At 40.3% G+C, this 25708-nt stretch overlaps 1 protein-coding gene across 5 annotated transcripts; it reads left to right on the top strand.

The window, feature by feature from the left end:
* The first annotated feature begins 6534 nt into the window (after positions 1-6534).
* On the top strand, positions 6535-17861 carry ZNF699 (zinc finger protein 699). 5 transcript variants are annotated; one of them, XM_058525804.1, is made up of 8 exons: positions 6535-7025; positions 7107-7194; positions 10522-10574; positions 11460-11586; positions 14490-14588; positions 15002-15185; positions 15533-17470; positions 17707-17861. In XM_058525804.1, exons 3-7 carry the CDS (start codon positions 10527-10529, stop codon positions 16992-16994), a joined length of 1920 nt encoding a protein of 639 aa, XP_058381787.1. In that variant the 5' UTR covers positions 6535-7025; positions 7107-7194; positions 10522-10526; the 3' UTR covers positions 16995-17470; positions 17707-17861. The 5 variants fall into 5 exon arrangements, with proteins under 5 accessions (XP_058381787.1, XP_058381785.1, XP_058381784.1 ...); XM_058525802.1 differs by lacking the exon at positions 6535-7025 and having other exon boundaries at positions 7041-7194; positions 15536-17470; XM_058525801.1 differs by lacking the exon at positions 6535-7025 and having other exon boundaries at positions 7041-7194.
* The last annotated feature ends 7847 nt before the right edge of the window (positions 17862-25708 follow it).

The raw sequence follows: 25708 nt of genomic DNA, 5'->3' as shown, positions 1-25708 counted from the left end.
CCTATTTTGTACATTTCCCACGGATGATGACATTATTCTAAACACTCTAGCACGTTCATGTAATGAACAATCATATTACCCCAGACTTCCTGCTGGACAGTTGAAGCAGGGTATATTCAGCTGCCTAGCTCAGTGCACCTGGCTCTATGACATACTTAAGTGGCTTGGCTCTGGATGGAGAGCGTGGCTGTGGTATATGCTCCATGTACCCCTTATCACCCTACTGGGAGTCATGGTCACTCTTTCCTGATGATCCCTAAAAAGGAACAGAACCAATTTGGTACAAGCCCCTATCAGTACAATTAATTAGGGTATCTGTATTAGTCTCCTATTGCTGCTGCAACCACTTATCAGAAACTTAGTAGCTTAAAAGAACACAAATTTATTATCTTACAGCTGTGGAGGTCAGGTGTCTGAAATGGATCTCATTAGGCCAAATTCAGTGTGTCCACAGGGCTGTGTTCCTCCTGCAAGCTGCAAGGGAGAATTCATTTCCAGCTTCTAGAAGCTGCCTCCATTCTTCAGCTCATAGCCCCACATCACTCTGACTTCAGCTTCCATTCTCACTCTGACCCTCCTGCCTCTTTCTTTCACTTATAAGCAGCATCCTTTGATTACATTAAACCCACCTGGATAATCCAGGGTACTCTCCCCATCTGAAGAGCCTTAATTTAGTCACACCTGCAAAGTCCCTTTTGGCGTATCAAGTAACACATTCACAGGTTCTGGGGATTAGGACATGGACATCTATTCTGCCTACCACAAAAAGTATCTGAAAAGAATTCTTAGCTGGATACAAGCAAGGTTGGGGCCTAGAGTTGTAGAGAAACGGTTTTGCCATGGCGCCTCAAGACTTTGCATCTATCCACATGGACCATGCAGGCAAAGGCTTGACCTGTGTTGGCAGAACACTCTGTGATCTGCCCAGAACACGAGAGGATGGGAGACCTGTAAGGAGCTGCTATGAGGCCATCTCCCACTTGCCTCCCCTGGGAGGCTGTCATGAGCCAGTTTCTCATTGCCTCCTTGATTCTGAGGAGATAAGGGGCTTTCTGGGTGCCCACCCAGTAGCATAGCGTAGTGGTTAAGTTCACACGCTCCCCTTCGGTGGCCCAGGGTTCAGAGGTTCAAATCCTGGGCGTGGACCTATGCACTGCTAATCAAGCCATGCTGTGGTGGTGTCCCATATACAAAATAGAGGAAGATGGGTACAGATGTTAGCTCAGGGCCAATCTTCCTCAGCAAAAAAAAAAAGAGGAAGATTGGCAATGGATGTAGGCTTATGGCCAATCTCCCTTACCAAAAACAAAGGGGGGCTTTTTGCCCTGCCCCCTTCAGAACAGAACTGCAGAATTTAAAACTGCTTAGCTATAGTACACTCTTCGACATCAGTCTTAGCAACATATTTTCAAGCACCATGTCCGACCGGGCAAGAGAAACAATAGAAAAAATAAACAAATGGGACTACATCAAACTAAAAAGCTTCTGCACAGCAAAGGAAACCATCAACAAAATGAAAAGACAACCTAACAATTGGAAGAAGATACTTGCAAACCATACATCCGATAAGGGGTTAATCTCCAAAATATATAAAGAAGTCATGCATCTCAACAACAAAAAAACTAACAACCCAATTAAAAAATGGGCAAAAGACCTGAAAAGACATTTCTCCAAAGAAGATACACAGATGACCAACAGGCACATGAAAAGATGTTCAACATCATTAACTATCAGGGAAATGCAAATCAAAACTACAATGAGATATCACCTCACGCCTGTCAGAATGGCTATAATTAACCAGACAGGAAACAACAAGTGTTGGAGAGGATGTGGAGAGAAGGGAACTCTCATACACTGCTGGTGGGAGTGCAAACCGGTGCAGCCACTATGGAAAACAGTATGGAGATCCCTCAAAAAATTAAAGATAGAACTACCATATGATCCAGCTATTCCACAGCTGGGTATTTATCCAAAGAATTTGAAAACACCAATGCGTAAAGATACATGCACCCCTGTGTTCACTGCAGCGTTATTCACAAGAGCCAAGACTTGGAAGCAACCTAAGCGCCCATCAAGGGACGAACGGATAAGGAAGATGTAGTATATATACACAATGGAATACTACTCAGCCATAAGAAATGATGAAATCTAGCCATTTGTGACAACGTGGATGGACACTGAGGGTATTATTCTAAGTGAAATAAGTCAGAGGGAGAAGGTGAAATACTGTATGATCTCATTCATTAAGTAGTAGATAATAACAACAACAAACAAACACATAGAGACAGAGATTGGATTGGTGGTTACCAGAGGGGAAGGAGGGGGGAGGAGGGCAAAAGGGATAATTAGGCACATGTGTGTGGTGATGGATTGTAATTAGTATTTGGGTGGTGAACATGAGAACATGATATAATCCATGCAGAAGTAGAGGTATAATGATGTACACCTGAAATTTATACAATGTTATAAACCAATGTTACTGCAATAAACAAAAAATTAAAAAAATAAATAAATAAAACTGCTTAGCTACAATCTCAGTTTGGTTCTTCAGCTATGGCCAAGAGGCACAGTCACACAGTAGGGGCTGAAGTTGTGGTCATTTGTGAATGGCAGTAGAGGATCTGATTGTCCCCAGGGTACCACCCAAATGGTGTTTCTAGTCAGAGGTGATTAGTTCCACTTCCTGGGTAGTGGGAGCAGGTCCAATTTGTTTTACAGCGTCTTTAGTGGAGCAAAGTCCGTGGGCAGTAGGTGAAGATGCCTCTCTCTCCTGCGAAATTTTTACTGGATAGAACAGGTTAGCTAAATCTATAACTTCGAACTGTTTACCCCATGTTATTTTGCACGTCATCCTTTAAGGCGATGATATTTGGTAGGGATGCTCTAATAAAGGGAATAATAGTCTTGTCGAACTCTCTATATTCTACAATCAGCCCCCAGTATGCGTAGTGGCTTTAAGTACAGGCCATACCAGGGAACTGAAAGGTGAGATGGTAGGAATCAGTCCTGCTTCTTTCAGTGTCAGCTAGGATAGGCCTTAATCCTTCAGTGTCTTTCCTTAGCTGCTACTGTGGCATATTGACCACCCACATATTGACCACAGGGAATTGTTAACTGCTTCCCACCACGTGGCACCTACCACTAGCAAAAGCTTTAGGCTTTTCATGAGGTTGACTGAGGCCCATTCCAACAATGGGAAAAATGGATTGTCTGGGAGGAACAAGGACAGAAACATCCTTTAGCAAAAGTGGGCCAATTTTAATAGTTAAGCAGGTAATTGTCCTTTTAATTAATCCTCCTCCCAAGTCATTCACTTCCTGGGGTCTGGAGAGGGAGTGCTTCTTGGGTTAGGTCCTTAAGGAAGGGCTGGGCCTCAGGGTCAGAGAGATGATGTATATTTCCTCCTCCAAGAGAGAATCAGCCCTTTTTCTTCTGCTTTTTTGTCTTTTATTTTTGGATGGTCAGTGGCAAAGTGGAGGATAAAATATCTCAGTTCCTATTTTGGTAACACCATGTTTTTTTATTTTTTTTGTGCCCCCCTCACACCCCTTAGTGGACACCAGTCCTTTTTTCCAGGATCCTCCTCTCTGTCATGTCTCATCTCCTCCAGGAGTTTAGGCTCCTACCTCTTCTCTGGGTAGCATCCTGGTGAGAAAGTGCCTTAAACAAGACCCAACAGCCATCCCGTGATTTGGAGCATTCCTTCAGTAGGATAGCCACCTCCTGGGGACTCCTGGGAAGGGCAGGGACATAAACTTCCTTGACTTTAGTTACTGTAAGTAATGTTTTAGCTGGGTCAGCCCAGGAGTTGGGGGGTCTCAATATCCCTCTAGGGAAGGGCTAGAATGATGCTGTCCTTGAGAGTGGATCTGAGTGAGACTACATACAGCAGAAGCACGCTAGCTGTGGACAAAGGCGCCTCCCCTAACCGTGCTTAGGAGACCAGCCTTGGCATGCCGTCTCTGCCTTATGGGCTTGTTAACCTGCCATAGAAGTCCCGAGGGATGAGGACATCCTCTTGTCTCAGAGCACCCCAAATCAGCAGCCTAGCCATGAAGACCTCCTCTTGCTACAGCCCGTGATGGAGTCAGGGGCAGCCCACACTTGGTCCAGAGGCGTGCACTCCTCCCCTTCTCCTATTTAGGCCCATAAGTCTTACAAGGTCCAGCACCTGCCTAGTGGGGGACCCAGGCAGGTGGGCTGACCTCCTTCTCCAGGCAGCTCAGCGCCTCTGACCCCAAAAGTCAGTTCCAGTGGCGTGAGTTCACTCAAACACTGGTGTTACCTCTTGTTGAGGCTAATGAGACATAGGGGGAGATCATGAAAAACATAAAGAGTAAAATAGCACAGAGCAACGCCACACGAAACTGATGCGGAGGCATTTTAAACTTTGAGTCCCGACCACTTAAGACTGTCCAGTATAGTTTGCCAATTGATTGTCCTATTGACTGGGTGGTCCCCATATCTATTTCCTGATCACCAAAATCTCATCCTTGTTACCACAGTAGGAACTTGTGGGATTTGGGGGCTGATCAAGGAAAAAGGACCACAAGAGGCATGCAACAAGCTTCATTGGGTTGACAAAGATTCTCTCCTCCACCAAACTCTGCTCAGGTTCCCCGAAATCCTTTGCAACTAGGTCTCAACTTTTGGACTTCCGTGCTCTTCTTTGCATTGTCCAATTTTAGCAAGAATTCTGCTAAGTCAGCTTAGCCAGAATCCCCCATCTTCTATATCTGATCACTCTCAATATCTAATGAGGTTCCTCATCCTCCACCACCCTCCAGGTGATGTCTGATCACCCTGGCCTGCCTTCAGCAAGAATCCTGTTAGGTTGGTTTAGTCAGAATCCCCCTTCCCCATGATGTTTCCTCAGTAATTTTCTATCCACTGACCCCCACCTTGCTCCTTGGCTATAAGTTCTTATTTGCCCATGCTATATTTGGACTTGAACCTGGTTCTCTATTGTAGTCTCTTTTTCCCTATTGCAACAGTCCTGAATACAATCTGTTTTACTGCTTTAACTACGGTCCACCACCGTTTTCTCTTTGACAGGGTGGCATTTGGACAGGGTTGCATGAGAGGGGAAGTCCCTCACAGCATGAGATCATCCAGAGGCTTATGGCACAGGGGCCACCATCCAGAAAGGGGGGAGGGCAAGGAAACCCCTGGGGGAGAGGGGAATCTGGGAGAAGGCTTACATGTCTAGTTGATGTCACTCAGCAGCATGGATCAGAGTCCCTGGGTCAGAGAGCTCTGAAAGCTCATAGCAGCTTGGGGTCTTAGAACCACAAGGCTCTATTTTATCAATATTCAGCAGATGCTGGATGATGTTTCACAGGGCATGCAATGCAAGCAGGCCTTAAATGGCTAAAAAATACTTGTTTGGGCTATTTTAAAAATAATTGGATGTGTGAAAATCTGAGTTTGGCGCCAGCAGGCTTTTGAGTTAATGAGTCTCAGCCTGCAGTGAAGAAATAAACAACCTAGGGGCCAATACACAGAGCCCATCTGTGGCTTAATAACATAAAAGACCTCTACCTTACACTACATGCCAAAATACATTCCTGGGGGAGTAAAGATCGAAAGGTTTAAAAATAATAAAATTTGGAAGAAAATCAGGAAAATATTCTTATACTCTAGAGTTTGGGAAGACTTTTAAAAGAAAGCTAGGAAACCCAGAAACCATTTCTTAAAAAGTATAGACTTATTGGGCTATATAAAGTTGAATATTTTATATAGATATGATATCATAAAGTAAGTTAAAGGAGCAAAATTATGTTATCAATTCAATAGATGCATAAACATTTGATAACATTAATCAAAAATTGATAAAATGTCTTCATAATCAGATTTAAAAAGGGACTTTATTAACTTGATAAGGGCCACAATTTATAGCCAATAGCTTACCGAGGAACCTTGATAATCATTACTGACCAACACAAGAATGCTTGATTTCTTTCTCATAACATAGTTTGAGAGGCCCTGAACAAACAAGAAAAAGAAATGAGTTACTATTAGAACAAGAAAAAAATATGCACAGAAAATTTTATTTATATTGAAATTCCAAAATAATGAACTAACAACTATTGGAGGTTTCCAGGTAACTGGACCCACATAAATAATTATCAATAGCCTTCCTCTACATGAGCAGCATTCAATAACACAATGAAAGGGAAAACTAAAAGCCTAATGAAAGCACTGAATGAATGGAAAGGAGATCTCATAGACCGGTATAGGCTTAGAGTTATAGGTAATATTGTGTCTCGTGTATAGCAACGGGAGGAAGGGTAAGTATAAACGCAATTTATGGGCATCCTGTTCTCTGGCTCCTGAGTGCCTGGATGGGAGGCCCTAGCCCTAACCCCGCTCCTCGTCTTAGTCATCTCAGTCCCGCCCCTAGACCCTTATCAACCTTAGCTCCCAAAAGAATTTGCAATCAAGTCCCCTCCCTTGACCTGGTCCCACCCTAAGCCTCGCCCATCAGAATATTCAACTAAGGCCCCGCTCCAGCCCCATCCCTCAGGCCTAGTCCACCAAGCCCAGTCACTAGCCTGGTCAGCGTCCGCTCCGTCCAACCCCAATTCTTGCGCCAGGGAGCCACTGCACGTTTCCGCGGGAGGAAACGAGCACTTCTCCTCCGCTGGTGGCTGGAAGCAGCCGCCGCCCCGCTCCCCTCCTCCTTACCTGATCCCTACGTCCCAGTTCCCGAGGCCCCGCCCGCTACGCTGTGCGCGGCGCTGAAGCCGGAAGCAAGTGCGCTTCTGCGCGTGCGCGAGGCGGCGGCCATGTCTCCCAGCTCCCGCGCTCGGGTCTGAGGTTAATTTTCGCCTCTGTCCGCTGCCAACGCGCCTCGGCTGGGCGGGCCCCAGGTCCGGTGCACGGGGGGCGGAGAGCTCGGCCTCGGGGCTCGGCGGTCAAAGGGCGGCCGCCACCGGAGCTTCTCTCCGCCGCGGCGCTTCCTCGGAGAGCCCCGGCCAGCTCGCTCCCCGAATCAGCAACTCCGGGCTGGATCCAGCAGTTGGGTGAGTCCGCTGCAGGCTAGAGTTGCAGAACCACCCGCGTAGTTAATCGGCCTCCAAATGCATCCTTTGCTCTCTTTCCAGAAAAGAAAAGCATCCTTGCCATTCGGGTCACGGGAAGAGAGCTCGACCTGGTTGTCTCCACGCTGCTCTGTGGATTTCGGCGTGTTCGGTGAGCGCGAGGTGACATTTGCCTCAACTCCGTCCTCTCCTCGCCCCTCCTGGTGCAGGAAATATTATTTAACCCTGCCTGTGGGCATCAGTTTGCTACATTGTATTCAGGTGCATAAAAGTGAACTGATTATTTAATATCTTTGTAACTCTCCTCCTTGTCGAATGCAGCTATAATTTTAATCACTTATCTGTAGATTTTCTTTGAATTTCACACCGAAAGTGTGATCATCTGCCAGGTTCAGCGTTTTCTTTTTTTATTTTTTGTACCCTGCATTTCTTTTTATTTCTTTGTTGCACTTGCCAGGAGCTCCAGTTCAATGTAGAATAGCATATAATTTGCTTCCTTGCTTTGTTCCTAATCCTGGAGGGAATTATTCTACCATTTCACCATTACATAGGATGTGTGCTCTAGGTATTTGTAGATGATATATATTTTATTCTTTTTTTTGATGTATTTTTTGTTTGTTTGTTTGTTTTATGAGGAGATCAGCCCTGAGCTAACATCCGCCAATCCTCCTCTTTTTTTTTTTTTGCTGAGGAAGACGGCCCTGGGTAACATCTGTGCCTATCTTCCTCCACTTTATATGGGACGCTGCCACAACATGGCTTACCAAGCAGTGCGTCGGTGCGCGCCCGGGATCCGAACCAGCGAACCCCGGGCCGCCGCAGCGGAGCGTGCGCACTTAACCGCTTGCGCCACCGGGCCGGCCCCTAATGTATTTTTTATTTATTATTTTTTGTGTGTCTGAGGAAGATCAGCCCTGAGCTAACATCCGTGCTAATCCTCCTCTTTTTGCTGAGGAAGACGGGCTCTGTGCTAACATCTATTGCCAATCATCCTCCTTTTTTTTTCCCCCAAAGCCCCAGTAGATAGTTGTATGTCATAGTTGCACATCCTTCTAGTTGCTGTATGTGGGACATGGCCTCAGCATGGCCGGAGAAGCGGTGCGTCAGTGCGCACTTGGGATCCGAACCCAGGCTGCCAGTAGCGAAGCCCCGGCACTTAACCGCTAAGCCACAGGGCCGGCCCTATACTTTTTTGTAATTAAAGTCTATTCCCTTCTAGTCCTAGTGGGTTAAATTATTATCACAATGGATATCGGTAGAGATAAGTCACTATTTTGTATCTAAGGGGATGAGTCATATGATCTTTTCCTGTTAATGTGGTGAATTATATTAATCTATGATTCCGTTTTTGACTCCCGTTCATTCCTAGGAGGAAATGAACTTAGTTTGTGATTACTATCCTCGTTATTCATTTGTTGACTGTACTAATATTTTGCACTTATGTGTATGAATGAGATTTTTCATATTTTGTTTGAGTTGTACTTTCCTGGTCCTAGAAACACTCAGGAAAACAATGCCCCCACTCTCCGTGGAATTATGAATCCCTTACATATTTAGTGAACTTGCCTGTAAAACAGTTTGTAACTTCTGCTTCTTTTGTCGGCATGTTTTAAACTACTGATTTTTCTCTCATGACTGGATGTAATCAGGTTTTGTATTTTAGATCATTGCAGGAAAGTTGTACTTCTCTCTAGAAATTCATTTATTCTGCATCTTCATAACTATTCTCTTAATTTTTATGTTATATCCTCCCTGTAACATCTGTAATTATGACTCTTTCTTATTCATAACTCTTTTTGTCTATGCTCTGTTGTTCTTAAAGAAAATTGCTTAGAATTTGTCAATTTCCGTAGTTTTCAAAGGACACATTGTTAATTATTCTGATTCTGTTTATTAATTTTTTTAAATATCATTAATTTTGTCCTATTTTCGTTTTTCTAAACTGTATGCTATTCTTTTTCCAACCTTTAAGTCAATGATTAGCCTATTGATACTGATTTTTTCTTCTCTGGGAGTTGATGGTATTTATAAATGTATAAATGTATATACCACACCAGCTGTGGATTTCCAGTGTTATCTGAAGCAGTTCTTTTAATTTTCTGCTTCTACCCCGCCACATAACTAGTCCTGACTTGCTAAAGATAAATATATGTGTGCCTCCGTATCCCTGTAATATGCTGCATTTTTATATAGCGTATACCACTACCTGATATATTTTGTTTATTTACTGTGCTCCCTCAAAACAGTATGTCATCCACATGCTTGAATACTTCATTTGTTTACTCTCTATGGTGCCCGACAGAGTTCTAGGCCAGACTATGGTAATGTTAGGGAATAAGGGCCTCATTAACAACTAAATTGTAAGGTTTATATTCAGAAATATTCTCACTGAGCTTTTAGGCTTTGAAGACAAATAGACTTGCATTCACACATCTGTATATGTAATACATCCTGTGTTACATACATCTCAGCAGCCTTCTAATTGGGAGCCTGTGGTTAATTGGCTCTTTCTAAGATTTCTCAATTATAAACTGGTTATAATGATATCTGATTTGCAGAGTTTCTAGCAAATAAATAATCTCTTTGCAAAAGTCTGGACCTCTCTTTGCAAAGTCGTTCTTACATCATGGTTGCTCAAACGGCACATGTTGTTATTAATATAGTAAAGAATGTTACAATTTTTATTGGCTTTAAAATACACTACTTGATCCACGGCAGTGGAAGAAACTGTTGCATTATCCTAATTTGAAATTTGTGCAACAGCAGGCAGCTGTCACTCTCAGAGATGACACACTTGCTAACTTCACTTCAAGTATTCTTGTTCTGCTGCTGCTGTACTGTACAGGCAAAATTTAACATAAGAATTACAGCATGGCGGTTGTCTCTGCCTCCTGCATTTGAAATTCAGTCAGTTGATGCTCTTTCTCAAAAACCAGGTTCAAGGACCCTGCAGCCCACGGAGGGGAGGGTCCAGTGGTCAGTGGCTGAGCAGTAATGCCTGTTAGCCTGACAAGGGGTGCACAAGTAAGAAATATTGGGAGTGGAGCCCCCACAAGTCCGATGTATACGTCAATGCTTTCTTGGGTTTGAGACACAATTTGTACTCTTACGGTAGAAAGCGCAGTTTGATACTTTTTATGCTTTTCCTTATTGTAAGCAAATTGACAGCTAGACTTTTTTAGACTTCAGTTAACTTATTTACAAATTTTTAATGATCAGTAAGGACCAGAACACTGTTTTCTAGCTCTAGAGGAGATAAGATTGTTTCACCTTCCCACAAGATCAGTGTGTTTGCTTGCCTGTTTTCGGGTTATGTGTGTGGGTGTCTGTGTGTGTGTTTTGAGGGGAGTGGTCACTCATAACAGATGTGCTGCAGCATCCAGGCTCATGAGTGTGGGAATTGTGGGGAGACGTGGCTTCTCATGTCTTCTTTCTGCCTCAGCTCTAACTTCTCAATTCCCTGCCTTTCTTCATGAAGGGAACATGGAGGAAGAAAGAACAGCTGCTGAATTACAGAAAAATATGACACAGGTAGGTAAGAGCTAATAATTCTCCAAAAGAATATTTCCATTCTGCCAGGTTAACAATCTCCTAATTGTTTAGAGCAGGGTGAGCAGCCTATTTCTATATTGGGCCACAGAATAAGTAGGTTAGGCTTTGAAGACCAGAGTTTCTATTGTAACTCAACTCTGCCATTTTAGTGCAAAAGCATAGACATAGACGGTATATAAGCAAATGTGTTATTGTGTTCCGGTAAAACTTTACTTACACAGGTAGGTGGTAGGCTGGATTTAGCCCATGTGCTGTAGTTTGCAGACCCCTGACCTGGAGTACAAGAAAATATGGCCAGCTGTGGGCCTGGGTTGAAAGTTGTGCTTCTGCAGGCTCCTGGGCCTCAGGTTTGTGGGGAAAAAAACAGAAAGGCTCCCTGTCCTTCAGTGTGTTTGTATTCATTAAAACCTCATCCAGGTTTGACCCAGTGTTTCATTGTGCTGATTGATATGGTGGGAGAGAAGTAAGCAGGTGAAATTGTTTCTGTAACAAGGATTGCTGGTGTCAACATGGAAATTATTTCATTTCTAGAGCATTTCTTTCATTTCTGCTATATGCTCTGGACTGTTCTGGATTATTAGAAGACAGGAATTAGTCACCATACAACTGTGGAGAGATAAATTTAGTGTTTTAGAAGTATTGTTAAATCTGTAAGACAGGATTTGATCAGTCAGGAAGGATGTGTGGGTAGAAAGAGAAAGAGATCTGATGACTAAATCCTCGGGTAGATGTTGGGAGACCATAAAATTTTCAGAACTTCTATGAATTGATCCTCAGTTCCCCAGTGTTATCAGCCTCATCCATCCTCCTGCACATGCTGGGGGAGTTGGTCCCTGTCTGAAAAGAATATGTGGAATATTTTAGGACTCAGTGGTCTTTGAGGATGTGGCTGTGGACTTTACCCAGGAGGAGTGGGCTTTGCTGGATCTTGCTCAGAGGAACCTCTACAGAGATGTGATGCTGGAAAACTTCCAGAACCTGGCCTCACTAGGTGAGAATGACAACATTCCTTTATTTAGTTGTTTAGAACACAATTTTACTAATCGACCTTGTTTTAGGATTTGGGCTAAGGAATTGGAATATGTTGGTAAATAAGACAGACATGATCACTGACCCCTAGGAGCTTAAAGCCTAGTGGCTTCACCATGAAATAAACATCTGTGTATTGAACTCACTTTTCCTTTTCCTTGTGGTTAAAAGCCTCGAGGCTTATATTAAGTGTTGAAAGTGTGGGCATAGACTTCAGGGGTCACTTTGGGGCACAGGGAGGTTTGTAGTTTGGGACGTTTTGAGAATTTTACTGATATCAATGCCCTTTATTCAAAGATCACCAGGAACGTACTATAGTTAAACAAGTGGAGTTTATTACTCAGTGCAGTGAGGGAGAACACATGCCATGGGGAGCCGTGGGGTGTCTCAGTAAGAGGGAGTAAGAAAATACATATTATAGGATTTGTACTTTGGTTGGGTGATTTGGGTATGGGTCTATGGAAGCAGGCTATCTTAGTTTCCTAGGCTTTCCGTCACAAAGTACCACGAACTGGGTGGCTAAAAACAACAGAAACTTATTCTTTCACATTTCTGGAGGCTTGAAATACATAATCAAGGTGTCAGCAGGGCCATGCTCCTTCTGACGGCTCTATGGAAAAAATTTCTTCTTGTCTCTTCCTAGCTTCTGGTGTTGCCAGCAATCCTGGATGTTCCTTAGCTTGCAGCTACACCATTTTAATCTCTGCCTCCATTTTCACATGGCCACCTTTCCTCTGTCTCTAAGTCTCTCTCTCCTTATAAGGACACCAGTCATTGGATTTAAGGCCCATCCAGTATAACTTCATCTTAACTTGATTATATCTGCAAAGACCCTATTTCCAAATAAAGTAACATTTTGAGGTTCCAGGTGGACGTGAAATTTTTTTGTAATACACTTAATTTTTTTTAGAGCTGTTTTAGGTTCACAGCAAAATTGAGTGGCAGGTAACAGAGATTTCCCATATATCCCCTGCCCCCATATGCTCATAGCCTCTTCCACTATCAACATCCCCTAGCAGAGTGGTACATTTGTTATAGTTGATAAATCTGAATTGACACATCTTCATCACCCAGAGTCCATAGTTTGCATTAAGGTTCAGTCTTGGTGTCGTATCTTCTATGGTTTGAACAAATATGGAATGACATATATGCACCATTATAGTATTATATAGAGTAGTGTCACTGCCCTAGGAATCCTCTGTGACCTGCCAGTTCATCCCTCCTTCCCTCCTTACTGGTGGCAACCACTTATCTTTTTGCTGTCTCCATAGTTTTGCCTTTTCCAGAATGTCAGGTAGCTGGAATCATACAGTATGTAAACTTTTCAGATTGGCTTCTTTCACTTAGTAATATTCATTTAAGGTTCTTCCATGTCTTTTCATGGCTTGATAGCTCATTTCTTTTTAGCGCTGAATAATATTTCATTGTCTGGATGTACCACAGTTTATCCATTCACTCATTGAAGGACATCTTGATTCCATCCAAGTTTGGGCAATTATGAATAAAGCTGCTATAAACATGGATGTGCAGGTTTTTGTGTGGACGTTTTTAACTCCTTTGGGTAAATTCCAAGGAGTGCGATTGCCTGATTGTATGGTAAGATTAGTTTTGTAAGAAACCGCCAAATTGTCTTTCAAAATGGCTGTATCATTTTGCATTCTCATCATCAATAAATGTGAGTTCCAGTGTTTCTACATCTTGCCAGCATTTGGTGATGTCAGTATTCTGGATTTTGGCTGTTCTCATAGGTGTGTAGTGTATCTTATTGTTTTAATTTATATTTTCCTGATGATATATGATGTGGAGCATCTTTTCATACACTTATTTGCCATTTGTGTATCTTCTTTGGTGAAGAGTCTGTCCAAGTCTTTGGCCCATTTTTTAGTCAGGTTGTTTGTTTTCTTATGGTTGAGTTTTAAGAGTTCTTTGTATATTTTGGATAACAGTTCTTTATCAGATGTGTCTTTTGCAGATATTTTCTCCCAATCTGGGGCTTGTCTTTTCATTCTCTTGGCAGTATCTTTCACAGAGCAAAAATTTTTAATTTTAGGGAAGTCCAGCTTATCAATTCTTTCTTTCATGGATTCTGCCTTTGGTCATCACCAAACCCTAGGTCACCTAGATTTTTTCCTATGTTATCTTTTAGAAGTTTCATAGTTTTGCGTTTTACTTTTGGGTCTGTGATCCATTTTGAGTTAATTTTTGTGAAGAATGTAAGGTCAGTGTCTAGATTTATTTTTTTTGCATGTCGATGTCTAGTTCCAGTCTTTGTTGAAAAGACTATCTTTTCTCCATGTATTTCCTTTGTCAAAGATCAGTTGACTGTATTTATGTGGGTCTACTTCTGGACTCTCTATTTTGTTCCATTGGTCTATATGGACCTGAATTTTTGAGGGACACTGTTCAACCCAATCCATAGAAGGTCAGTTTAGATTGGATGCTGACAGAAAGTGGGAGAAATTCTATTATTGAGTATTCTGTGAGTGGCACAGTAACTTTATTTTTGCTTTTCCTTATAGTAAATTATGAAGTGACCTTGTTTTGTATCATTTTATCATGGTCTCAGAGTAATTTTGTCTAAGAACTAGTATTCTGTGAGATTATTTATGTTCAACAGGAGAACAAAATGTCCTAGCTGTTAAGTATCAGACTTGCTTCTAATAATATTGAGGTTTAGATGTGAATGTCAGATCAGTTCTAGACATCAGAGGCTGTGTCCTCCCCATACACCTCCTATTTTGTTGCAATTAAATTCACATTTGCCCATCTTTAGAGGATCAGAAGACCAAAGTTTTGGCCCTGTCTGATGGAAATGTTTGTGGTTCCTTGCTTTTTCCCTCATGACATGCCTTTCTGCATTGACAGGGTATCCACTACACACACCCTGTTTGATTTCCCAGTGGAAACAAGAGGAGGACCTGGAGACAGCGAAGAAAGGACCTTTCCAGGGGGAGTACCACGAAGGTAGGAATCCTTGGGAGAAACTCTCCTGGTTGGGGACTATTACATTTGGAAAAATCAAATAAAAGCAGAACAAAACTTTTTTTTCTCTGAGGAGGCCAATCTTCCACAGATACTTTAGATTACTATTTTGACTTTTTATCACTCCTCTCACACTTTCCTTGTCCTTGGGAAAGACCTTCCATATGTCCTCTTTGTTTGTAAGTTAGTATTTGGTCATGTGCATTTTATCCAAATCCTTTCTGTTTTGCTCACCTGATAATATCCTGTTTATGTCACCATCAATCTCAATCACCATGGAATTAATTCTTCGTCAGTTGCTTACCATTTTGACCCTCGTGCTTATTACCAAAGTCTTGAAACAGCACACTGCCAAAAATCCTTTGCTCATAAATGTCTTTCCTTTTTTGCTTTAGGTTTTGAGACCCAACATAAAACTAATGAATCAGTCACTCCACAAGATATTTGTGGAGAAAAAACATCCAGTGAACAGAAAACAGTAAGATTCAAAAGGAATGATTCCTGGTCGTCCATTTTACACAATAAGTGGGAATACCATGGTATTGATTATCAGAACAAAAATCATGAGAGACATTTGAGGTGAGTGCCACTCATACAAGAGAAAGTAGTGCCTCAGGAGAGAATCTTAAAATGTCATGAAATTTAAAAAACGTGTATAAAACTGAGTCAGAAATTGTGATTCATTAAGAATTGTCACAAGATATTTTTTTCCACCCATGAGACTGATATCTTCAATGTTTGACACGTAATTCAGTTGTAAGCAATTATCAGAAAAATCCCATAAGTCAAAAACTCAATAATACTATTGGCTGTTGTAGAGCCCTTGTGAGAACTTTCAGCTTATGACTTGACAGGGCATAAAACATACATAGTCACTGAAAATGGTAAAAATGTATTACTAATAATGTGCTTTTTATTTTTAAAAGAAGTCATGTGGTGGAGAACATCTATGAATGTAATGAAGAGAATCAGTCTGGACAAAAAACCTTCAGCCAAATTCCAAATCTTAATATACCCAAGAGAACTACTGAAGTAAAATCCTATGAATGCCGTGAATGTAAAAACGCCTTCACAGATCATTTATCCCTTAAGAATCACATCAAGTCTCACACTGGAAGCAAACCCTATCAGTGTAAGGAATGTGGGAAAGCTTTCCATTTTCTCGCTTGTTTTAAGAAACATGTGAAAACTCCCACTGAAGAGAAACCCTATGAATGTAAAGAATGTACCAAAGCCTTCAATTGTTCTTCATTCTTTAGGGCACATATGAAGATTCACGCCGGAAGGACAAACTATGAATGTAAAGAATGTGGGAAAACCTTTAGCTGTTCTTCATCCCTCACAGAACACAAAAGAATTCATAGTGGAGATAAGCCTTATGAATGTAAGGAATGTGGGAAGGCCTTTAGTTGTTCCTCCTCACTCTCCAAACACAAGAGAATTCATAGTGGAGATAAGCCATATGAATGTAAGGAATGTGGGAAGGCCTTTAGTTCTTCCTCTCATCTTATAATACATATAAGAATTCATACTGGAGAGAAGCCTTATGAATGTAAAGAGTGTGGGAAGGCCTTCAGTGAGTCCTCAAAACTCACTGTACATGTCCGAACACATACAGGAGAGAAACCCTATAAATGTAAGGAATGTGGGAAAGCCTACAATTGTCCCTCCTCCTTAAGTATCCATATGAGAAAACACACTGGAGAGAAACCCTACGAATGTCTGGAATGTGGAAAAGCCTTCTATCTTCCTACTTCCCTTAATACGCATGTGAAAAATCAAAGTAGAGAGAGACCCTATGAATGTAAGGAATGTGGAAAAGCCTTTAGTTGTCCCTCGTCCTTTAGAGCACACGTGAGAGATCACACTGGAAAGATACAATATGAATGTAAGGAATGTGGGAAGGCCTTTAGTCGTTCCTCATCCCTCACTGAACACTTAAGAACTCACAGTGGAGAGAAGCCTTATGAATGTAAAGAATGTGGGAAAGCCTTTATTAGTTCCTCCCACCTTACAGTACATATAAGAACTCACACTGGAGAGAAACCTTATGAATGTAAGAAATGTGGAAAAGCCTTTATTTATCCCTCAGCCCTTAGGATCCACATGAGAACGCACACTGGGGAGAAACCCTATGAATGTAAGGAATGTGGGAAAGCCTTTCGCCATTCTTCATACCTTACTGTGCATGCAAGAATGCACACCGGAGAGAAACCCTTTGACTGTCTGGAATGTGGGAAAGCCTTCAGTTGTCCCTCATCTTTTCGAAGACATGTCAGAAGCCACACTGGAGAGAAACCATATGAATGTAAGGAATGTGGAAAGGCCTTTGTTTGTCCTGCCTACTTTCGAAGACATGTGAAAACTCACTCTAGAGAAAACACATAAGGAATATGGGAATGTCTGCAAGACTTTTTCAAATCTTAGGCAATATGTGAGATGTCACACTGTGGAGACACCCTACACCCTATGAATAAGAGAGTGGGAAATTGTCGCTCATGTTTTTGAAGACTTTTGAGAACTCACAACTGAGAAAAACCCTGTGTATGTAAACCATGTGGTAATGCCTTCATGAACATCACTTATTGTGTGTAAGAAAATTCATACTGGAAGCAAAGACCAGTGCCTCATCCTTAGATTGCTGGCTCATTGATTTTCAGTTTTTATTTTCTGATATGAATATTTAAGGTGATAAATTTTCCTCTAATACCTTTTCAGCCCCAGCCACATATGTTTTATTATAGAGTGCCTTTATTTTGGTTCACATGTAAATGTTATTTCCATTACAAAGTCTTTTGGGCTCATGGGGGATTTGAAGTGTATTTTTTCATATGCAGGCAGGAGTGGTCCTTTTTAAAATTTAGGTTCTTGGGCCGGCCCCGTGGCTTGGTGGTTAAGTGCGTGCGCTCCGGTGCTGGCGGCCCAGGTTTGGATCCCGGGATCGCACCAACGCGCCGCTTCTCCGGCCATGCTGAGGCCGCGTCCCACATACATCGGCTGGAGAGATGTGCAGATATGACAGACAACTATCTACTGGGGCGTTGGGGGAAAAATAAATAAATAAAATCTAAAAAAAATAAAATAAATAAATAAAATTTAGGTTCTGATTAACTCCTATTGTGTGCAGTCATTATGATATAGCACTTTGGTATTTGTAATTTCTTTTGTAATTGGTAATTTCTTTTTGATCTAGTGTGGCAGATACTGGAAATTGCCTACCCAGTATTTTTTTCCCCTTTGTAGTAAGAACTTAAAGTTTTTTTTTTTGTTTTTTTTTTTAATTTTTATTTATTTATTTTTTTTCCCCCAAAGCCCCAGTAGACAGTTGTGTGTCATAGCTGCACATCCTTCTAGTTGCTGTATGTGGGACGCGGCCTCATCGTGGCCAGAGAAGCGGTGCATCGGTGCGCGCCCGGGATCCAAACGCGGGCCACCAGCAGTGGAGCGCGCGCACTCAACCGCTAAGCCACGGGGCCGGCCCAGAACTTAAAGTTTTTGAGGTTATAATCTTTTGCTATTAAAAGCTTATCCTATCTAATGAGTAATTTCAGCAGAAATTAATAAGTGCAAAAGTCTTGAAAGAAGAGTGTCATCCAATAAAGCTGTTTTTGTATTATGTTCTTTGTCCTTGCTCATGGCTGGGAATTGGACCCAGTGTTTTGAGTTAAAAAAAAGACCTCAGGACAAGAAAGCTAGAAGTAAAGTTGGTTGGACTGGCTTGTGTTGTGTTAATTTGGGCATGGCTGGGACTCCATTTCCCAGAATCACTTCCTTATCTAGTCCCAAGTTAGATAATTGGAAGGCAGAGGGAAGAAGCCGTTGTTGTTAGTTTAGTGGGGACAGGGAGACAGATGCACAGGGGGCCTGGTGGGCTCGAGTTTCCAGCTCATTTTCCTGATTATTGGACCCCATTGATCAATACTGGCTCAGAAGATTAAGTGCTTGACTTCACTTACCTCAGAGGCAGCAGCTCCATAGACATCTCCATAAATTACTCCATCATGGCCATACACAGCTTCTTGGATTTTCTGTCAAGTTCTAGCATTATCGTTTGGCTGGTATTACAGTCCCTCTGGCACATCAGCTGACTCTAGAGTTGGCCCCAGTTTAGAGCAGTATTCTTGGCATCTACATAGTACAATCCCATCATGTCACTTTGCTCATAGGGAAAGACATATCTATGCAAGCCCACTGTGAACTCAAAAAAGCAGGGAGAAGAGCTGTGGAGAGTGAGGAAAATTAGGTATAACTGAGGTAAGCATCAGACAGGGTGTCATCCCATTTTAGTGGAGCAAGATTTATATTTGACACTTTCAAACAGGGAAGATTTTACTGCTTTTTTATTCAATAAGATGAAGGCTATTTGGTTTGTGCTGCTTCAGGTACATCTAGCTATACTTTTTCCTTCCATTATGTTTTGCCTTTACCTCTAAAAATATACCTTACCACTTCCCCTTAATCACCTTTTACTGTTTGTTAAGGGATGCATACACTAATATGCATGAAGTGTGCTAATCTTGTGTGCAGCTTGGTGAAATTTGCCGTATGTGTACACCCTGATAAGCATAGAACATTTCCAGGACTCCAGAAAGTTCATTCATCTGCCTTCTCAATAATTTCTCCATAGAGGCAACTACAATTTTGGCTTTTATTACAATTTATTAGGTTTGCTTGTTCACTATATTCATATAAATATTAAAATACAATATGTACAGTTATGTATTTGGCTTCTTTTCTCAACATAATGTCTAGTTTGCCTTTTAGTGACTTTTGGCAGACTTACACACTTACTCTTGGTGTATGCTTTGTATATAGGAATGAGATTACTGAGCCATAAGGTAGACTTTATACTTAGTTTTGATAGGTATTCTGATTTTTCAGAAAGGTTGATTGGACCTATAATCCTAAAAGCAATTCATGAAAGTCCCAATTGTTCCACACACCTGGCCGGCACTTTCTAATCCAGCAGAGGATGGGGTAATGTCTTGTTTTTGGTTTTAATTTGCATTTGCCTGATACGTAATGATGGTGAATATGTCTCTATATGCTTGTTGGCTATTTGGGTATCTTCTTTAATGAGGGCACCTGTTGAAGCATTTCACCCATTTTTCATTCCTTTTTTATTTGAAGGATTTCCTTCTGGTTACTTGTCCTCTATTGTATGTATGTGTATCTCTCTATGTATCTAGTTATGTACACATACATATATATAAACCATGTGTTATATATTATATATACATAAATTATAATATGTATATTATATATACATATATTGCAGATAACTTTTCCCAGTCTCTAGCTTGTCTTTTCATTCTTTTTGTTTTTGTAAGCTATAAAGGGAATTTGTTGGTTTGATTTCTGAAAAGTTCTTGAGTATAACTAGCTTCAGGCATGGCTGGATCCTGAGGCTAAAAAGATGTTATCTGGATGAATTCTGTCTCTGTGTGTTGGTTATGCATCTTCCTGCATTAGCTATTCTTCCTGGTAGGCTATCTCTCTTCATGGTGGGCCCCAGAAGATCCAGGCTGCTTTCTTTCCAGGTTGATGTCTCAGAGAGAAGAGTGATTGTCTTTTTGAACAATTCCAATATGATTGTTAGAAATGAATTTGATTGGCTCACTTGCCAACGATTATCCCATCACTGTGACCAGAAGAATGTAATCCTCTGCTTTATTTAGGGCTGGCTCCCATGCTCATCCAGAAACCAGAGTAGAATCTACACCAATTGCATCATAGAGTTCTGACAATTATGATGTATGTGGAGAGGTGGGGAGGAGGCAGCAGTGGGCAAGGGAGATCTAGAAATAGAGGTAGTAATACTGTGAGCTAGCACATTGTGATCATTCTGGGCTTAGCAATGGCAGGGAACTATGAAGTCTGGGAACTCAGCCAGAGCTAAGGAGTTCTATAAATCCTTTCAGAAAAGTTAGATGTCCTCTGTTAACATGTCTCTAGATTGCTACAGATGGCCTCTCAATCTTCATGTTGCCTTGTAGTATTTTTGGAAATCTGGTTGTGAGAGTCTTCCAACTATTTCAGTCTTCAAGATTGTCTTGCCTTCTCTATTCCCTATTTGTTTCTATATTAATTTTAGAATCTCCTTATCAATTTTCACAAATACATCTACTGGGACTATGCTTGGAATTTCATTTACTTCATAAAATAACCTGAGTAAAATTTAACATCTTTACAATGTTATCTTCCAATTGATGAATGTAATATAATTGTCCATTTAACTAGGTCGTCTTTAATTTTTCTTAACAATGTTTTGTTATTTTAATTGTAGAGGTCTTGAATTTAATTTTTTTGTTTAATTTATTTCTAGGTATGTGGTATGTTTTGCTTTATAAATATTTTGTTTTCTTTTTCGATTCTTTGGGCTAGCACATAGAATTGCAGTTTCTTTTTGTACATTGATCTTTTATCCAGTGACATTTATAAATCCAATTATTTATTCATATAGTTTATGGATAATTTTGGATTTTCTATGTATACAATCCTGTCAATACCAATAAAAAAAGTCTTACTTGATTTCTGAACTTTATCTTTTGTTTTTCTTGCCTCATTGCTTTACGTTGATGAATAGAAATGTTGAAAATGAACATTTTTGCCTTCTTCCTGTCTTATGGGAAAATGTTCCATATTTCACCATTAAGTGTAATAATAGCTGTAAGTTTTTTATAGATAACCTTTACCGAATGAAGGGAATTCCATTCTATTCCCAGATTGGCAAGATTTTTTTTAATCAGGAATGGATACTGAGTTTTATCCAGTGCCTTTTCTGCATGTATAAGCTTCTTTAAGAAATCCCTTAGTCTGTTAATATGGTGACTTACTACATTCCTTGATTTTTAAATGGTAAAACAACATGTATTCCTGGAATAAACCACACTTGGACATGGTATGTATTAGCGTATTAGCCTTTCAGTTTGGTAGATTCAATATGCTACTATAATAAAATTATTTCTGTGTATGTCTTAGTGAGAGGTTTGTCTTGTAATTTTTTTTAACTTAATATACTTGTCTATATTTTGTATCAGGTTTGTGCTGCCTCATAAAGGGAGTTGGAAACTGTTCTGAAAGACTGTATGAAGTTTGAACTATCTATTCCTTATATGTTTGGACTAATTCACCAGTGAATCTGTCTTTGGGTTTTCTTCACAGGATGCTTTTGTAAAATAGTTTCACTGGTGGATTAGACCAAACATATAAATAGACAAAAGACTATTGAGATTTTCTATTTGTTCTTCTGTTAGTTTTGCTAAATTGTATCTGTCCATTCCATAACTTTTCAAATTTGTTGGCATAAAGCTGTTCATAGTATCCTCTAATTTATTTTTAATATCTGAAAGTTGTAATTATATCCCCTTTTTCATTCCTGATATTGGTAATTTATGTGTTCTCTTTTTCTTCATCTTGGTAGGAATTTAGATACATTAATTTTTTTGAAGAACCAACTTTCAGTGTATTTTATTCTGCTTCCTAATTCTTTAATTTCTAGTCTTACCCCTTCTATTATATTTAGGTTTAATATTCTTTTATTTTTCTAGCTATCTGAGATTGACGCTTATGTTACTGCCTGTCTTCTGCCATGTCTAGTCTGTTTATAAACCCATCCAATCAGAACTTTCTGCTTTTAACATTTTCAGTAGCAATGCATTTGAGATATATGCAGAAAAGCACCTTTTATGTACCTGTTAGCTTCAGGTCACAGGGTTTCCTTGGTGGAATGGAAAGAAAACTGGACTAGGAATCAAGACACCAGATGTCTAGTCTTTATTTTTCAACTCGTTGCCTCTGTGACCTTAGAAAAGTCATTTAAGCTTTCTGGTCCTTTGTTTGGGGTGTGTGTGTGTGTGTGTGTGTGTTTAAATTTTATTATGAAATAATAATAGATTCACAGTAGGCTGTGGAAAAACATGTACAAGAAAGTCCCATGTATCCATCACCCAGTTTCCCCCAGTGGAAATCCACAGAGCTTATTCAGATTTCACCAATTTTAAATGTGTATGTGTGTTTTTCTTTGCAGTTTTAGCATGTTTAGATTAATGGAACCACTACTGCAATCAAGATACAGAACTGTTCCATCACCAGAAAAGAACTCTCTTAGGCTACTTCTTTGTATTCACACTCAAACCTCTCTTATCACTAGCCCCAACAACCACTAATCTGTTCTCTATCCTCTATAATTATTATTTCAAGAATGTTATATAAGTAGAATCATACAGTTTGTAACCTGAGATAGATTTTTTTTTTCACTCAGCGTAATTCCTTTGAGATCCATCCAAATTATTGTGTGTAGCTGTGTTCTTTGTTATTGCCAAGATGTTAGCAATAGGTGTTTTTGGAAAGGCTCTTCATCAAATTAAGTTCCCGTCTTCCTAGTTGGCAGAGATTTCTAAAAAATCATGAATAGGTTTTGGATATTGTCCAATGCCTTTTCTGCATTGATTGGTAGATCATAGCCTTTTGATGTGGTGATTACATTGATTTTCAAATAGTGAACCAGCCTTGCACATCCAGAATACATCTCCAGTTGTGTGTAATTCCTTTTATACATTACTGGATTCAATTTACTAATATTTTGTTGAGGATTTTTGTGTCTAAGTTCAGGAGAGATACTGGTCTGTTATTTTCTTTTTTGTACATTTTGGCTAGTTTTGAAATCAAGATAATACTGCCTTTGCAAAGGCAGTTTGGAAAGTGTTCCCTGTCGTATTTTTGGAAGACATTGTGTGAAAATGATGCTAATTCTTTTTTAAATATTTGGTAAAATTTTCCAGTGAAACCGTCTAGGGCTGGAGATTTCTTTGGGGTAAATTTGAAAATTACCAATTCAATGTCTTTAATGGTTACAGGACTATTTAGGTTATCTATTTCATCTTTGCTGAGTTTTGGTAGTTTGTGGGTTTTGAGCAATTGGTGCATTCCTTTTTTTTTTTTTTTTTGGTGAGGAAGCTCAGCACTGAGCTAACATCCGATGCCAATCCTCCTCTTTTTTGCTGAGGGAGACTGGCCCTGGGCTAACATCTATGCCCATCTCTCTCTACTTTATATGAGATGCCGCCACAGCTTGGCTTGACAAGTGGTGCGTCAGTGCGTGCCCGGGATCCAAAGCTGCGAACCCTGGGCTGCTGAAGCGGAGTGCGCACACTTAACTGCTGAGCCACTGGGCCAGCCCTGGTCCATTCCTTTTAAGTTGTCAAATTTGTGAGTATGATGTTATTCCTGGTACTCTCTTATTAACCATTTAATGGCTGCAAGCTCAGTAGTGGTATCTACCAATTGTTTCATTCCTGATATTGGGATTTTGTGTTTTCCTTCCTTTGTCAGTCTTGGTAGAGCTTTGTCAATTGATTTATTGTTGAGCTTTTCAAAGAGCCAGCTTTCTCTTCCGTTGAGTTTCCCTATTTTCAATTTTATAGATTTCTGCTCTTATATTTGTTATTTCCTTCTGTCTGCTAGCTTTGGGATTTTTACTCTTCTTTTTCTAATGTTTTTTTAAGATAGGAACTTAGAAGATTGTTTTGAGATCTCTCCTCTTTTCTAATGAAAACATTTAGCGCTGTAATATCCATGTCAGCACTGCTTTGGTTGCATCCCACATATTGTGATATGTTATAATTTTATTTTCATTTAATTCTTTATATTTTTAAAATTTCCTTTCAGACTTTTTTTTTTTTTTTTTTTTTTTTTGGTGAGGAGAATTAGCCAAGAGCTAACATCTGATGCCAATCCTCCTCTTTTTGCTGAGGCAGGTTGGCCCTGGGCTAACAACTGTGCCCATCTTCCTCTACTTTATATGGGACGCCGCCATAGCATGGCTTGACAAGCAGTGCATCTGTCTGTACCCAGGATCTGAACCTGTGAACCCCTGGGCCGCTGGAGCGCGTGAACTTAACCACTATGTCACCGGGCCGGCCCCTAAAATTTCCTTTCAGACTTCCTTTTTGACTCATGAATTATTTAGAATGTTTGGAAATTGTCCTGTTGTCTGTTATTGATTTCTAGTTAGATTCCATTGTGGACAGAAAGCATATTCTTTGTGATTCCAATTCCAACTCATTTTTTTAAAAAAGAAAAAAAAAAGAAACATAGAAATGAAGCAAGAATAGGAGGATATAAACAGAATACATTAGGAATTTTGAAAATTAAAAATGGTTATTAAAATAAAAAATACAAGTTTTTTTCCTTTTTAAACTCTAGAGTTATGAGGTTGAAGGGAAAATTATTAATTTGAAGACAGATATACAAAGATATAAAGCATGATAGAGCAGTTACGAGACCTGCAGGCTAGGTCAGGAGGTGCATCTAATAGACTTCCCAAAAGAAAGAAGGATGAGAATAGCATAGAAACATTATTTCAAGAGTAATGTCCGAGAATTCTGTTATTGAAGACACAAATTCTTAGAAATATTATGTGTCAAGCAGAAAAAAAAAAAAAAACCCGAGGGCCTTTTACATCCCGCTGCCCTACTAAGTGCTGAGGATACAAGAGTGAACAAGTCAAACAAAAATCACTGCACACATGGAATTTACATTCTAGTGAAAGCAGTAGTCAATGAATAAATAAAACGAGCTTTAAAGAAAAATATACTAAGGAGTGGGGTAGAGGACTTGAGAGGCTACAATTTTAAATTGAGTGATTCAGAAATTGAGAAAGGGAGATTTGAACTAAATTCTGATGGATGTGAGAAAGGGAATCAGGTGGGTATTGTGGAATACAGGTACAGGTATCTGTAGGGCAAACAGCAGGGGCAAATGGCTCAAGGCAGGATGTCTCCGGTGTGCCCCAAGAGTTGTGACATTGGAGTATTTTGTGAATATTATGGATACAAAAGTTTAAGAACCAAAGGCCACCTGTGACACTGCCCGAACCTTCAGATAATCTGTTCCTCAAAATTTCATATGCGTTAACCTGAGTAAAACTCAATAGCGGTGGTTCTGATTCACTAATAATTTGAGAATCTGATGAAGTATATGGACCAGAAGGTCCATAATGCATAATGCAGGCACACATAATTGTGACTATATTTTGTGAAGGTTCTCAAATCTCCTGTAATTCCCTACCTGGAATCCAAGTTGAGAAACTGAATGTGGAG

The sequence above is a fragment of the Diceros bicornis genome, chromosome 30 (assembly GCF_020826845.1).
Source record: "Diceros bicornis minor isolate mBicDic1 chromosome 30, mDicBic1.mat.cur, whole genome shotgun sequence".
In the NCBI taxonomy this organism is placed as follows: Eukaryota; Metazoa; Chordata; class Mammalia; order Perissodactyla; family Rhinocerotidae; genus Diceros; species Diceros bicornis.
This window is presented reverse-complemented; position numbering and strand designations above follow the sequence as displayed.

Coding starts and splice junctions, on each gene's coding strand:
- ZNF699 (XM_058525801.1), top strand. CDS start 7,083: ATGCATCCTTTGCTCTCTTTCCAGAAAAGAAAAGCATCCTTGCCATTC. Junction 7,195..10,521: donor TGTGGATTTCGGCGTGTTCG/GTGAGCGCGAGG, acceptor TTCTTCATGAAG/GGAACATGGAGGAAGAAAGA. Junction 14,589..15,001: donor CCAGGGGGAGTACCACGAAG/GTAGGAATCCTT, acceptor TTTTTGCTTTAG/GTTTTGAGACCCAACATAAA.